General features: G+C 52.6%; 1 protein-coding gene across 1 annotated transcript in view; it reads right to left on the bottom strand.

Moving 5' to 3' along the window:
• Positions 1-1,361: 1,361 nt before the first annotated feature.
• The window catches only part of LOC138350614 (uncharacterized), an 83,433-nt gene continuing 72,205 nt past the window's right edge, over positions 1,362-12,589 (bottom strand). The window contains exon 3 of the mRNA XM_069301645.1: positions 1,362-2,016. Coding sequence (XP_069157746.1) covers positions 1,862-2,016 — 155 coding nt within the window. The 3' untranslated portion in view covers positions 1,362-1,861. The remainder of the gene's footprint in view (positions 2,017-12,589) is intronic.

The raw sequence follows: 12,589 nt of genomic DNA, 5'->3' as shown, positions 1-12,589 counted from the left end.
CGTCCAACAACCTGGTTAACCTGTCCAGCAACGAGGAGGCCTGGTCGAGGACCGGGCCGCGGGGACGGTAAGGCCCTAAACGGCCTCAAGGTAACCTCAAGGAAGGTACCACGAGGGTTATCTTGAGATGATTTCAGGGCTTTTTTTTTAAGTGTCCCCGCGGCCCGGTCCTCGACCAGGCCTCCACCCCCAGGAAGCAGCCCGTGACAGCTGACTAACACCCAGGTACCTATTTTACTGCTAGGTAACAGGGGCATAGGGTGAAAGTAACTTTGCCCATTGTTTCTCGCCGGCGCCCGGGATCGACCCCGGGACCACAGGATCACAAGTCCAGCGTGCTGTCCGCTCGGCCGACCGGCTCCCCTCCCACCAGCACAATAAAATACATTCATACCTCCAACATGCCAAAACTCATACAAACAACGTATATCAAAACTCATTCTCACTATCATCAAAACAAAAACTCATTCATTCCACCAGCATACAAAAACTCATTCATTCCACCAGCATACAAAAACTCATTCATTCCACCAGCATACAAAAACTCATTCATTCCACCAGCATACTAAAACTCATTCATTCCACCAGCATACAAAAACTCATTCATTCCACCAGCATACAAAAACTCATTCATTCCACCAGCATACAAAAACTCATTCATTCCACCAGCATACAAAAACTCATTCATTCCACCAGCATACAAAAACTCATTCATTCCACCAGCATACAAAAACTCATTCATTCCACCAGCATACAAAAACTCATTCATTCCACCAGCATACAAAAACTCATTCATACCACCAGCATACAAAAACTCATCATTCCACCAGCATACTAAAATGCAAACACTGGAACATCAAGGCCGTTGGGTACTGTCAACTGGGTGCCAAGTCACATGGGAATAACTGGAAATGACATTGCAGACGATGCTGCAAAACTTGCAACTAAGAGAAGAAATGTAGACATTTACATACCACAGAGTCTATCACAGATTAAGAAAGTAATTAGCAATAGAGCAATGCAGAAGATATATAGTGACCAGTACACAGCAGTTGCAACATCAAGATCTGCGGGTTGGCACAAGAATTACACCAAATACCAACCACATATTTTGATGAAAGGAGTACATCTGGAGTACATCATGTACATCTTACTGTACATCTACACATGTACATCTGTGGATTACTGTACATCTACACATGTACATCTGTAGATTACTGTACATCTGCACATGTACATCTGTAGATTACTGTACATCTACACATGTACATCTGTAGATCACTATACATCTACACATGTACATCTGAAGATTACTGTACATCTACACATGTACATCTGTAGATTACTGTACATCTACACATATACATCTGTAGATCACTATACATCTACACATGTACATCTGTAGATTACTGTACATCTACACATGTACATCTATAGATTACTGTACATCTACAGATGTACATCTAATACTTGATGAGATGTAATCATCTCATTGAGAGATGAACATCATAACCATTGTTATATAATGCACATCTACATTGGTCTCGTGAGGCTGGTCTCAACAACCAGCTCCTCGTAGATGTGTCCTTGTACATTATTGGTCTCGTGAGGCAGGTCTCAACAACCAGCTCCTCGTAGATGTATCCTTGTACATTATTGGTCTCGTGAGGCTGGTCTCAACAACCAGCTCCTCGTAGATGTGTCCTTGTACATTATTGGTCTCGTGAGGCAGGTCTCAACAACCAGCTCCTCGTAGATGTGTCCTTGTACATTATTGGTCTCGTGAGGCAGGTCTCAACAACCAGCTCCTCGTAGATGTGTCCTTGTACATTATTGGTCTCGTGAGGCTGGTCTCAACAATCTACCATATATAAACATTATTAAAATTGTTAAGCGACGCACTGAGCTCTCGGAGGTACTTCTTGTTCTCCTCACTGTCCCGGATCCAAATCGTAAGTTTATCACCAGTGACGCCCCTCCGGTGAAGTCCTCGCAGGAGTCTCTCCCCTCCCACACCTGCAGATGAGAGGGAACACTGAAGCCCACACCTGGCTACTCTCCACACCCACACATGCAGATGAGAGGGAATACTGAAGCCCACACCAGGCTTCACTCCCCTCACACACCTGCAGATGAGAGGGAAAACTGAAGCCCACACCTGGCTACTCTCTCCACCCACACCTGCAGATGAGAGGGAACACTGGGGATTATACCTGGCTACGCTCCCGACCCACACCTGCAGATGAGAGGGAACACTGAAGCCCACACCTGGCTACTCTCCACACCCACACATGCAGATGAGAGGGAATACTGAAGCCCACACCAGGCTTCACTACCCTCACACACCTGCAGATGAGAGGGAACACTGAAGCCTACACCTGGCAACTCTCCCCACCTACACCTGCAGATGAAAGGGAAAACTGAAGCCCACACCTGGAAACTCTCACCACCCACACCTGCAATTGAAAGTGAAAACTGAAGCCCACACCTGGCTACTCCTCACACCCATCTCTTATGGAGGAGAAGGAGAAGAGTAGTAGTGCAGAGGAGGAGGAGGGTAGTGGTGCAGAGGAGGAGGAGGGTAGTGGTGCAGAGGAGGAGGGTAGTGGTGCAGAGGAGGAGGAGGGTAGTGGTGCAAAGGAGGAGGAGGATAGTGGTGCAGAGGTGGAGAAAAGTGGTGCAGAGGAGGAGGAGGGTAGTGGTGCAGAGGAGGAGGGTAGTGGTGCAAAGGAGGAGAAGGGTAGTGGTGCAGAGGTGGAGAGTAGTGGTGCAGAGGAGGAGGAGGGTAGTGGTGAAGAGGAGGAGGAGGGTAGTGGTGCAGAGGAGGAGGAGGGTAGTGGTGCAGAGGAGGAGGAGGGTAGTGGTGCAGAGGAGGAGGAGGGTAGTGGTGCAGAGGAGGAGTGTAGTTGAGCAGAGGAGGAGGAGGAGGGTAGTGGTGTAGAGGAGGAGGAGGAGGGTAGTGGTGCAGAGGAGGAGGAGGAGGAGGAGGGTAGTGGGCAGAGGAGGAGGAGGGTACTGATGCAGAGGAGGAGGAGTGTAGTGGTGCAGAGGAGGAGGACTGTAGTTGAGCAGAGGAGGAGGAGGGAAGTGGAGCAGAGGAGGAGGAGGGTAGTAGTGCAGAGGAAGAGGAGGAGGAGGAGGGTAGTGGTGCAGAGAAGGAGGGTAGTGGTGCAGAGGAGGGGGAGGGTTATGGTGCTGAGGAGGAGGAGGGTAGAGGAGGAGGAGGGAAGTGGTGCAGAGGAGGAGAAGGGTAGTGGTCCAGAGGACGAGGGTAGTGGAGCTGAGGAGGGGAGGGTAGTGGTGCAGAGGAGGGGGAGGGTAGTGGTGCAGAGGAGAGGGAGGGTAGTGGCGCAGAAGAGGAGGAGGGTAGTGGTGCAGAGGAGGGGGAGGGTAGTAGTGCAGAGGAGGGTAGTGGTGCAGAGGAGGAGGAGGAGGGAAGTGAAGCAGAGGAGGGGGAGGGTAGTGGCGCAGAAGAGGAGGAGGGTAGTGCTGCAGAGAAGGATGAGTGTAGTGGTGCAGAGAAGGAGGAGGAGGGTAGTGGCGCAGAGGAGGAGGAGGTTAGTGGTGCAGATAAGGAAGAGGGTAGTGGTGCAGAGGAGGAGGAGGGTAGTGGTGCAGTGGAGGAAGGTAGTGGTGCAGAGGAGGAAGGTAGTGGTGCAGAGGAGGAGGGTAGTGGTGCAGAGGAGGAGGGTAGAGATGCAGAGGAGGAGGGTAGTGGAGCAGAGGGGGAGGGTTGTGGTGCAGAGGAGGAAGGTAGTGGTGCAGAGGAGGAGGAGGAGGGTAGTGATGCAGAGGAGGAGTAGGGTAGTGGTGCAGAGGAGGAGCAGGGTTGTGGTACAGAGGAAAAGGGTAGTGGTGCAGAGGAGGAGGGTAGTGGTGCAGAGGAGGAAGGCAGTGGTGCAGAGGAAGAGGTAGTGGTGCAGAGGAAGAGCGTAGTGGTGCAGAGGAGGAGGGTAGTGGTGCTGAGGAGGAGGAGGAGGAGGAGGAGGGTAGTGGTGCAGAGGAAGAGCGTAGTGGTGCAGAGGGGGAGGGTAGTGGTGCTGAGAAGGAGGAGGAGGAGGAGGGTAGTGGTGCAAAGGAGGAGGAAGGTAGTGGTGCAGAGTGGAGGAGGACAGTGGTTAGGAGGAGGAGGAGAGAAGTTGTAGAGAGGAGGAGGAGGGTAGTGGTGCAGAGGAGGAGGGTAATGGTGCAGAGGAGGAAGGTAGTGGTGCAGAGGAGGAAGGTAGTTGTGCAGAGGAGGACGGTAGTGGTGCAAAGGAGGCGGGTTGTGGAGCAGAGGAGGAGCAGGGTTGTGGTACAGAGGAAAAGGGTAGTGGTGCAGAGGAGGAGGGTAGTGGTGCAGAGGAGGAAGGTAGTGGTGCAGAGGAGGAGGGTAGTGGTGCAGAGGAGGAGGGTAGTGGTGCAGAGGAGGAACGTAGTGGTACAGAGGAGGAGGATAGTGGTGCAGAGGAGGGTAGTGGTGCAGAGGAGGAAGGTAGTGGTGCAGAGGAGGAGGGTAGAGGTGCAGAGGAGGAGGGTAGTGGTGCAGAGGAGGAGGGTAGTTGTGCAGAGGAGGAAGGTAGTGGTGCAGAGGAGGAAGGTAGTGGTGCAGAGGAGGAGGGTAGTGGTGCAGAGGAGTAGGACAGAGGTGCAGAGGAGGAGGGTGGTGGTGCAAAGGAGGAGGTTAGTGGTGCAGAGGAGGAAGGTAGTGGTGCAGAGGAGGAAGGTAGTGGTGCAGAGGAGGAGGGTAGTGGTGCAGAGGGGGAGGGTTGAGGTGCAGAGGAGGTGGGTAGTGGTGCAGAGGAGGAGGGTAGTGGTGCAAAGGAGGCGGGTAGTGGAGCAGAGGAGGAGGAGGGTAGTAGTGCAGAGAAGGAGGGTAGTGGTGCAGAGGAGGAGGGTAGTGGTGCAGAGGAGGGGGAGGGTAGTGGTGCAGAGGAGGAGGGAAGTGGTGCAGAGGAGGAGGGTAGTGGTGCAGATGTGGAGGGTAGTGGTGCAGAGGAGGGGGGTTGTGGTGCAGAGGAGGAGGGTAGTCGTGCAGAGGAGGGGGAGGGAAGTGGTGCAGAGGAGAAGGAGAGTAGTGGTGCCGAAGAGGACGAAGAGGGTAGTGGTGCAGAGGAGGAGGAGCGTAGTGGTGCAGAGGAGGGTAGTGGTGCAGAGGAGGGTAGTGATGCAGAGGAGGAAGGTAGTGGTGCAGAGGAGGAGGGTAGAGGTGCAGAGGAGGAGGGTAGTGGTGCAGAGGAGGAGGGTAGTGGTGCAGAGGAGGAGGGTAGTGGTGCAGAGGAGGAAGGTAGTGGTGCAAAGGAGGAGGGTAGAGGTGCAGAGGAGGAGGGTAGTGGAGCAGAGGGGGAGGGTAGTGGTGCAGAGGAGGAAGGTAGTGGTGCAGAGGAGGAAGGTAGTGGTGCAGAGGAGGAGGAAAGTAGTGGTGCAGAGGAGGAGGAGGGTAGTGATGCAGAGGAGTAGGGTAGTGGTGCAGAGGAGGAGGATAGTGGTGCGGAAGTGATGCAGAGGAGGAGGAGAGTAGTGGTGCAGAGAAGGAGGGTACTCTTCATTATTAGTTGGAAGATCTTTAATAAGTTTATGCATCAGAACGTTGAACAACAAGGGACTGAGGACCCCTCCTTGTGGAGTTCCCAGTTCAAAGTGTTTGCTCTCTATGCTTTTAACACCATTAAACAAAACATATGCTGTTCGATTAGACAAATATCCCTTTATCCATTTCAGTAATTTTCCTTGTATTCCCAGACACTGTCATTTGTTATGCTGATGATATATGTTTACAGGCTGCCACCGAGCCTAGAATGCAAGTTCTGCTCGACGCTTTTGCTACTAGAGCTGAGGAATGTGGCCTCCTTATCTCCATACAGAAAACTCGTGCCCTCATTCCATGTGGTATTCCACCACCCAATTATCATATAGATGGGCGAGCACTTGAGAACTGCGAGTCTTACAGATACCTTGGTGTCCCCATTAACGACCCTGGGTACCTTTCTTCTCTCAAGAGGAGACTTTGGGAGAGATTAAAGCCCTTGCAGGTCCTTGTTGGTGTCAATCATGGGCTTAACGTGAGACTTGCTAGAATGTTTTATGTATCATTTATACGCTCTGTGATTGACTACAATGCTCTACATCTCACACTGTATACTGACAAAGAGCTGAAATCTCTTGAAACCTTGCAAAATGAAGCTATGCGTCTCATCCTTGGGGCTCCTAAGTCCTCGAGAATAGTTAACATGAGAGCAGAGTTAAAATTACCTACCATAAGTGAGAGAATCTTGTCTATTAGCACAGTTTTCGGCGTGAAGGCATTGAATAGATCAAGACAACACATGAAGTTTCAAGCTAAACTTTCTAATATGCTGCACTCACCTGAGGTCTATAGGAGAAGAACGAAATCTGATTATGTATATTGGTTCTACAAGGTAGCCAACTCCATCAAAATATTAAATATGTACCCAACTCGACTAATCAGCCAATTACTCCATGGGATAACTGGGATCTATCAGTTGATTTTGTAAATGCGCCCAAGAAAGATAGTGTGCACACTACATTATTAAAACAGTTAACACTGAAAAGCATCACTGAAAGTACTCAGAGTATGGGTAACGATGTTTATCAGTGCTATACCGACGGCTCTGTAGAAGAAGGTGGATGATGTACCGGATGTGCATGTAACATATTTGAACAATCTTCTCTCGTACATACAGCAATGAAGCGCGTCAATGACTGGGCAAGTACAACTCAAACCGAACTTGCAGGCATATACCTTGCCACTGAATTTTTAAAAGACAAAGGTAGTGGACTTATATACTGTGACTCGCAGAGTGCACTCCTGGCATTGAACGCACATAGTAGTGACACCCAGAAAATAGTCAGTGATATTCGAATGAATGTTTTAGCTGCCAAAGAAAACAGATTTGAGATTAAATTCCTATGGATACCATCACATGTTGGCATCTCAAGGCATGACACTGTTGATATGCTTGCTAAGTCAGCCTGCAGAAAACCAGTGGTAGAAATTGATATGGGTGTTCCATTAGCAGTGACAAAGAGAATACTTAAACAAATATATAATGAAAATCTCACCGACCTAACAAATTCTCAAAGACCTGAAAGTTGTAGCATTAAATATTATGATAGATATCGTGAGGAGACATTCACATATGGGACTAATAGAACAAGAACCCGGCAATGTGATGTTATAGTGGCCAGAATACGCCTGGGATATCGACGTGTCTGGCAGCTTTCTCAAAACCCAAATGTCGAGTACACAATGTGTCAACTTTGTGAAAGAGAAAACATGCACTCTCTTGAACATTATATTGTCGAATGTCCCATACTGACTGACTTTCGCCCTCCTGGGCTAAGGTATGCTGAACTCTGTAGTTACTATATGAGTACTGGAACACTTGACGATATATTGGACTTGTATCCAAAATTGACCATGTAATATATCAATCATACAATGTATATAAATGATGTAACTATATAACCTGAGCTTGTAAAAGCACCTTCATCACCTTCAGTGATTAAATGCTTAATTGCACACTAGTTTCTTTATCAGCTACCTCACCTGTCAGGGTAAATGAGACAAATGTATGTGAATGCATGTGTGTGTGTATATATGTATGTGTATGTGTGTGTGTGTATGTATATGTATGGGTATAAAGCATATATGGAAGCTGATCAGAATTACATTTCACCTTTGTGAATGTACATTAATGACACTATGTAAAAGACACATCTAATACTTTATGTAGGACATACGTAAATCTGTGTATGTATGTATTTACGTATGTAGGTTAGCTTAGCATTTTAAAAGCACCGAATCACCTTCTGTGGTTGAGTGTTCAATAAACCCTTGAACTGTATGTTTAACACTTCTCTAACCCTGTCCATGGAGGACAGAAGAAAATGTATATATGCTGGTTAGCATTGTAAATGTGTGGCCACGTCTGTGGTAGAAAATAATAATAATATAAAAGAAAAAAAAAAGAAAAAGAAAAAAAAAGAAAAAAGAGGGTAGTGGTGCAGAGGAGGAAGGTAGTGGTGCTTAGGAGGAGGAGGAGGAGGGTAGTGGTGCAGAGGAGGAGGAGGGTAGTGGTGCAGAGGAGGAAGGTAGTGGTGCAGAGGAGGAGGGTAGTGGTGCAGAGGAGGAAGGTAGTGGTGCAGAGGAGGAGGGTAGTGGTGCAGAGGAGGAAGGTAGTGGTGCTTAGGAGGAGGAGGAGGAGGGTAGTGGTGCAGAGGAGGAGGAGGGTAGTGGTGCAGAGGAGGAAGGTAGTGGTGCAGAGGAGGAGGGTAGTGGTGCAGAGGAGGAAGGTAGTGGTGCTTAGGAGGAGGAGGAGGAGGGTAGTGGTGCAGAGGAGGAAGGTAGTGGTGCAGAGGAGGAGGGTAGTGGTGCAGAGGAGGAGGGTAGTGGTGCAGAGGAGGAGGGTAGTGGTGCAGAGGAGGAAGGTAGTGGTGCAGAGGAGGAAGGTAGTGGTGCAGAGGAGGAGGGTAGTGGTGCAGAGGAGGAGGGTAGTGGTGCAGAGGAGGAACGTAGTGGTGCAGAGGAGAACGGAAGTGCTGCAAAGGAAGCGGGTAGTGGAGCAGATGAGGAGGAGGGTAGTGGTGCAGAGGAGGAGGGTAGTGGTGCAGAGGAGGAGGGTAGTGGTGCAGAGGAGGAGGAGGGTAGTGGTGCAGAGGAGGAACGTAGTGGTGCAGAGGAGGACGGAAGTGCTGCAAAGGAAGCGGGTAGTGGAGCAGATGAGGAGGAGGGTAGTGGTGCAGAGGAGGAGGGTAGTGGTGCAGAGGAGGAGGAGGGTAGTGGTGCAGAAGAGGAAGGTAGTGGTGCAGAGGAGGAAGGTAGTGGTGCAGAGGAGGAGGGTAGTGGTGCAGACGAGGAGGGTAGTGGTGCAGAGGAGGAAGGTAGTGGTGCAGAGGAGGACGGTACTGGTGCAAAGGAGGCGGGTAGTGGAGCAGAGGAGGAGGAGGGTAGTAGTGCACAGGAGGTAGGTAGTGGTGCAGAGGAGGAGGGTAGTGGTGCAGAGGAGGAAGGTAGTGGTGCAGAGGAGGACGGTACTGGTGCAAAGGAGGCGGGTAGTGGAGCAGAGGAGGAGGAGGGTAGTAGTGCACAGGAGGTGGGTAGTGGTGCAGAGGAGGAGGGTAGTGGTGCAGAGGAGGAGGAGGGTAGTGGTGCAGAGGAGGAAGGTAGTGGTGCAGAGGAGGAGGGTAGTGGTGCAGAGGAGGAAGGTAGTGGTGCTTAGGAGGAGGAGGAGGAGGGTAGTGGTGCAGAGGAGGAAGGTAGTGGTGCAGAGGAGGAGGGTAGTGGTGCAGAGGAGGAGGGTAGTGGTGCAGAGGAGGAGGGTAGTGGTGCAGAGGAGGAAGGTAGTGGTGCAGAGGAGGAAGGTAGTGGTGCAGAGGAGGAGGGTAGTGGTGCAGAGGAGGAGGGTAGTGGTGCAGAGGAGGAACGTAGTGGTGCAGAGGAGAACGGAAGTGCTGCAAAGGAAGCGGGTAGTGGAGCAGATGAGGAGGAGGGTAGTGGTGCAGAGGAGGAGGGTAGTGGTGCAGAGGAGGAGGGTAGTGGTGCAGAGGAGGAGGAGGGTAGTGGTGCAGAGGAGGAACGTAGTGGTGCAGAGGAGGACGGAAGTGCTGCAAAGGAAGCGGGTAGTGGAGCAGATGAGGAGGAGGGTAGTGGTGCAGAGGAGGAGGGTAGTGGTGCAGAGGAGGAGGAGGGTAGTGGTGCAGAAGAGGAAGGTAGTGGTGCAGAGGAGGAAGGTAGTGGTGCAGAGGAGGAGGGTAGTGGTGCAGACGAGGAGGGTAGTGGTGCAGAGGAGGAAGGTAGTGGTGCAGAGGAGGACGGTACTGGTGCAAAGGAGGCGGGTAGTGGAGCAGAGGAGGAGGAGGGTAGTAGTGCACAGGAGGTAGGTAGTGGTGCAGAGGAGGAGGGTAGTGGTGCAGAGGAGGAAGGTAGTGGTGCAGAGGAGGACGGTACTGGTGCAAAGGAGGCGGGTAGTGGAGCAGAGGAGGAGGAGGGTAGTAGTGCACAGGAGGTGGGTAGTGGTGCAGAGGAGGAGGGTAGTGGTGCAGAGGAGGAGGAGGGTAGTGGTGCAGAGGAGGTGGAGGGTTGTGGTACAGAGGAGGAGGGTAGTGGTGCAGAGGAAGAGAGTTGTGGAGCAGAGGAAGAGGGTAGTGGTGCAGAGGAGGAAGAGGGTAGTTTTGCAGAGGACGAAGAGGGAAGTGGTGCAGAGGAGGAGGAGGGTAGAGGCGCAGAGGAGGAAGAGGGTAGTGATGCAGAGGAGGAGGAGGGTAGTGGAGCAGAGGGGTAGGAGGGTAATGGTGCAGAGGTGGAGGGTAGTGGTGCAGAGGAGGAAGAGGGTAGTGGTGCAGAGGAGAAAGAGGGTAGTGGTGCAGAGGAGGAGGAGGGTAGTGGAGCAGAGGAGGAAGAGGGTAGTGGTGAAGAGGAGGAAGGTAGTGGTGCAGAGGAGGAAGGTAGTGGTGCAGAGGAGGAAGGTAGTGGTGCAGAGGAGGAAGGTAGTGGTGCAGAGGGGGAAGGTAGTGGTGCAGAGGAGGAAGGTAGTGGTGCAGAGGAGGAGGGTAGTGGTGCAGAGGAGGAAGGTATAGGTGCAGAGGAGGAAGGTAGTGGTGCAGAGTAGGAGGATAGTGGTGCAGGAGAGAGTAGTGGTGCAGAGGGGGAAGGTAGTGGTGCAGAGGAGGAGGGTAGAGGTGCAGAGGAGGAGGGTAGTGGTGCAGAGGAGGAGGGTAATGGTGCAGAGGAGGAGGAGGGTAATGGTGCAGAGGAGGAGGGTAGTGGTGCAGAGGAGGAAGAGGGTAGTGGTGCAGAGGAGGAAGAGGGTAGTGGTGAAGTGGAGGAAGAGGAGGGTAGTGGTGCAGAGGAGGAAGAGGGTAGAGGTGCAAAGGAGGAAGAGGGTAGTGGTGAAGAGGAGGAAGAAGAGGGTAGTGGTGCAGAGGAGGAAGAGGGTAGTGGTGCAGAGGAGTAGGGTAGTGGTGCAGAGGAGAAGGGTAGTGGTGTAGAGGAGGAGGGTAGTGGAGCAGAGGGGGAGGGTAGTGGTGCAGAGGAGGAAGGTAGTGGTGCAGAGGAGGAAGGTAGTGGTGCAGAGGAGGAGGAGGGTAGTGGTGCAGAGGAGGAGGATAGTGGAGTGGAAGTGATGCAGAGGAGGAGGAGAGTAGTGGTGCAGAGAAGGAGGGTAGTGGTGCAGAGGAAGAGGGTAGTGGTGCAGAGGTGGAGGGTAGTGGTGCAGAGGAAATACCGTAGTGGTGCAGAGGGGGAGGGTAGTGGTGCTGAGGAGGAGGAGGGTAGTGGTGCAGAGGAGGAGGGTAGTGATGCAGAGTGGAGGAGGGTAGTAATTCGGAGGAGGAGGAGGGTAGTGGTGCAGAGGAGGAGGGTAGTGGTGCAGAGGAGGAGGGTAGTGGTGCAGAGGAGGAAGGTAGTGGTGCAGAGGAGGACGGTACTGGTGCAAAGGAGGCGGGTAGTGGAGCAGAGGAGGAGGAGGGTAGTAGTGCACAGGAGGTGGGTAGTGGTGCAGAGGAGGAGGGTAGTGGTGCAGAGGAGGAGGAGGGTAGTGGTGCAGAGGAGGTGGAGGGTTGTGGTACAGAGGAGGAGGGTAGTGGTGCAGAGGAAGAGAGTTGTGGAGCAGAGGAAGAGGGTAGTGGTGCAGAGGAGGAAGAGGGTAGTGGTGCAGAGGACGAAGAGGGAAGTGGTGCAGAGGAGGAGGAGGGAAGAGGCGCAGAGGAGGAAGAGGGTAGTGATGCAGAGGAGGAGGAGGGTAGTGGAGCAGAGGGGTAGGAGGGTAATGGTGCAGAGGTGGAGGGTAGTGGTGCAGAGGAGGAAGAGGGTAGTGGTGCAGAGGAGAAAGAGGGTAGTGGTGCAGAGGAGGAGGAGGGTAGTGGAGCAGAGGAGGAAGAGGGTAGTGGTGAAGAGGAGGAAGGTAGTGGTGCAGAGGAGGAAGGTAGAGGTGCAGAGGAGGAAGGTAGTGGTGCAGAGGAGGAGGAGGGTAGTGGTGCAGAGGAGGAGGAGGGTAGTGGTGCAGAGGAGGAAGGTAGTGGTGCAGGGGAGGAAGGTAGTGGTGCAGAGGAGGAGGATAGTGGTGCAGGAGAGAGTAGTGGTGCAGAGGGGGAAGGTAGTGGTGCAGAGGAGGAGGGTAGAGGTACAGAGGAGGAGGGTAGTGGTGCAGAGGAGGAGGGTAGTGGTGCAGAGGAGGAGGGGGAGGAGGGTAGTGGTGCAGAGGAGGAGGGTAGTGGTGTAGAGGAGCAAGGTAGTGGTGCAGAGGAGGAGGGTAGTGGTGCAGAGGAGGAGGGGTAGTGGTGCAGAGGAGCAAGGTAGTGGTGCAGAGGAGGAGGGTAGTGGTGCAGAGGAGGAGGGTAGAGGTGCAGAGGAGGAGGGAAGTGGTGCAAAGGAGGAAGGTAGTGGTGCAGAGGAGGAAGGTAGTGGTACAGAGGAGGAGGGTAGTGGTGCAGAGGGGGAGGGTAGTGGTGCTGAGGAGGAGGAGGAGGAGGAGGGTAGTGGTGCAGAGGAGGAGGAGGGTAGTTGTGCAGAAGAGGAGGAGGAGGGTAGTGGTGTAGAGGAGGAGGGGTAGTGGTGCAGAGGAGCAAGGTAGTGGTGCAGAGGAGGAGG

Source organism: Procambarus clarkii, chromosome 46 (genome assembly GCF_040958095.1).
Source record: "Procambarus clarkii isolate CNS0578487 chromosome 46, FALCON_Pclarkii_2.0, whole genome shotgun sequence".
Lineage (NCBI taxonomy): Eukaryota > Metazoa > Arthropoda > Malacostraca > Decapoda > Cambaridae > Procambarus > Procambarus clarkii.
The sequence above is the reverse complement of the archived record's forward strand: the minus strand, read 5'-3'. Positions and strand labels throughout refer to the sequence as shown.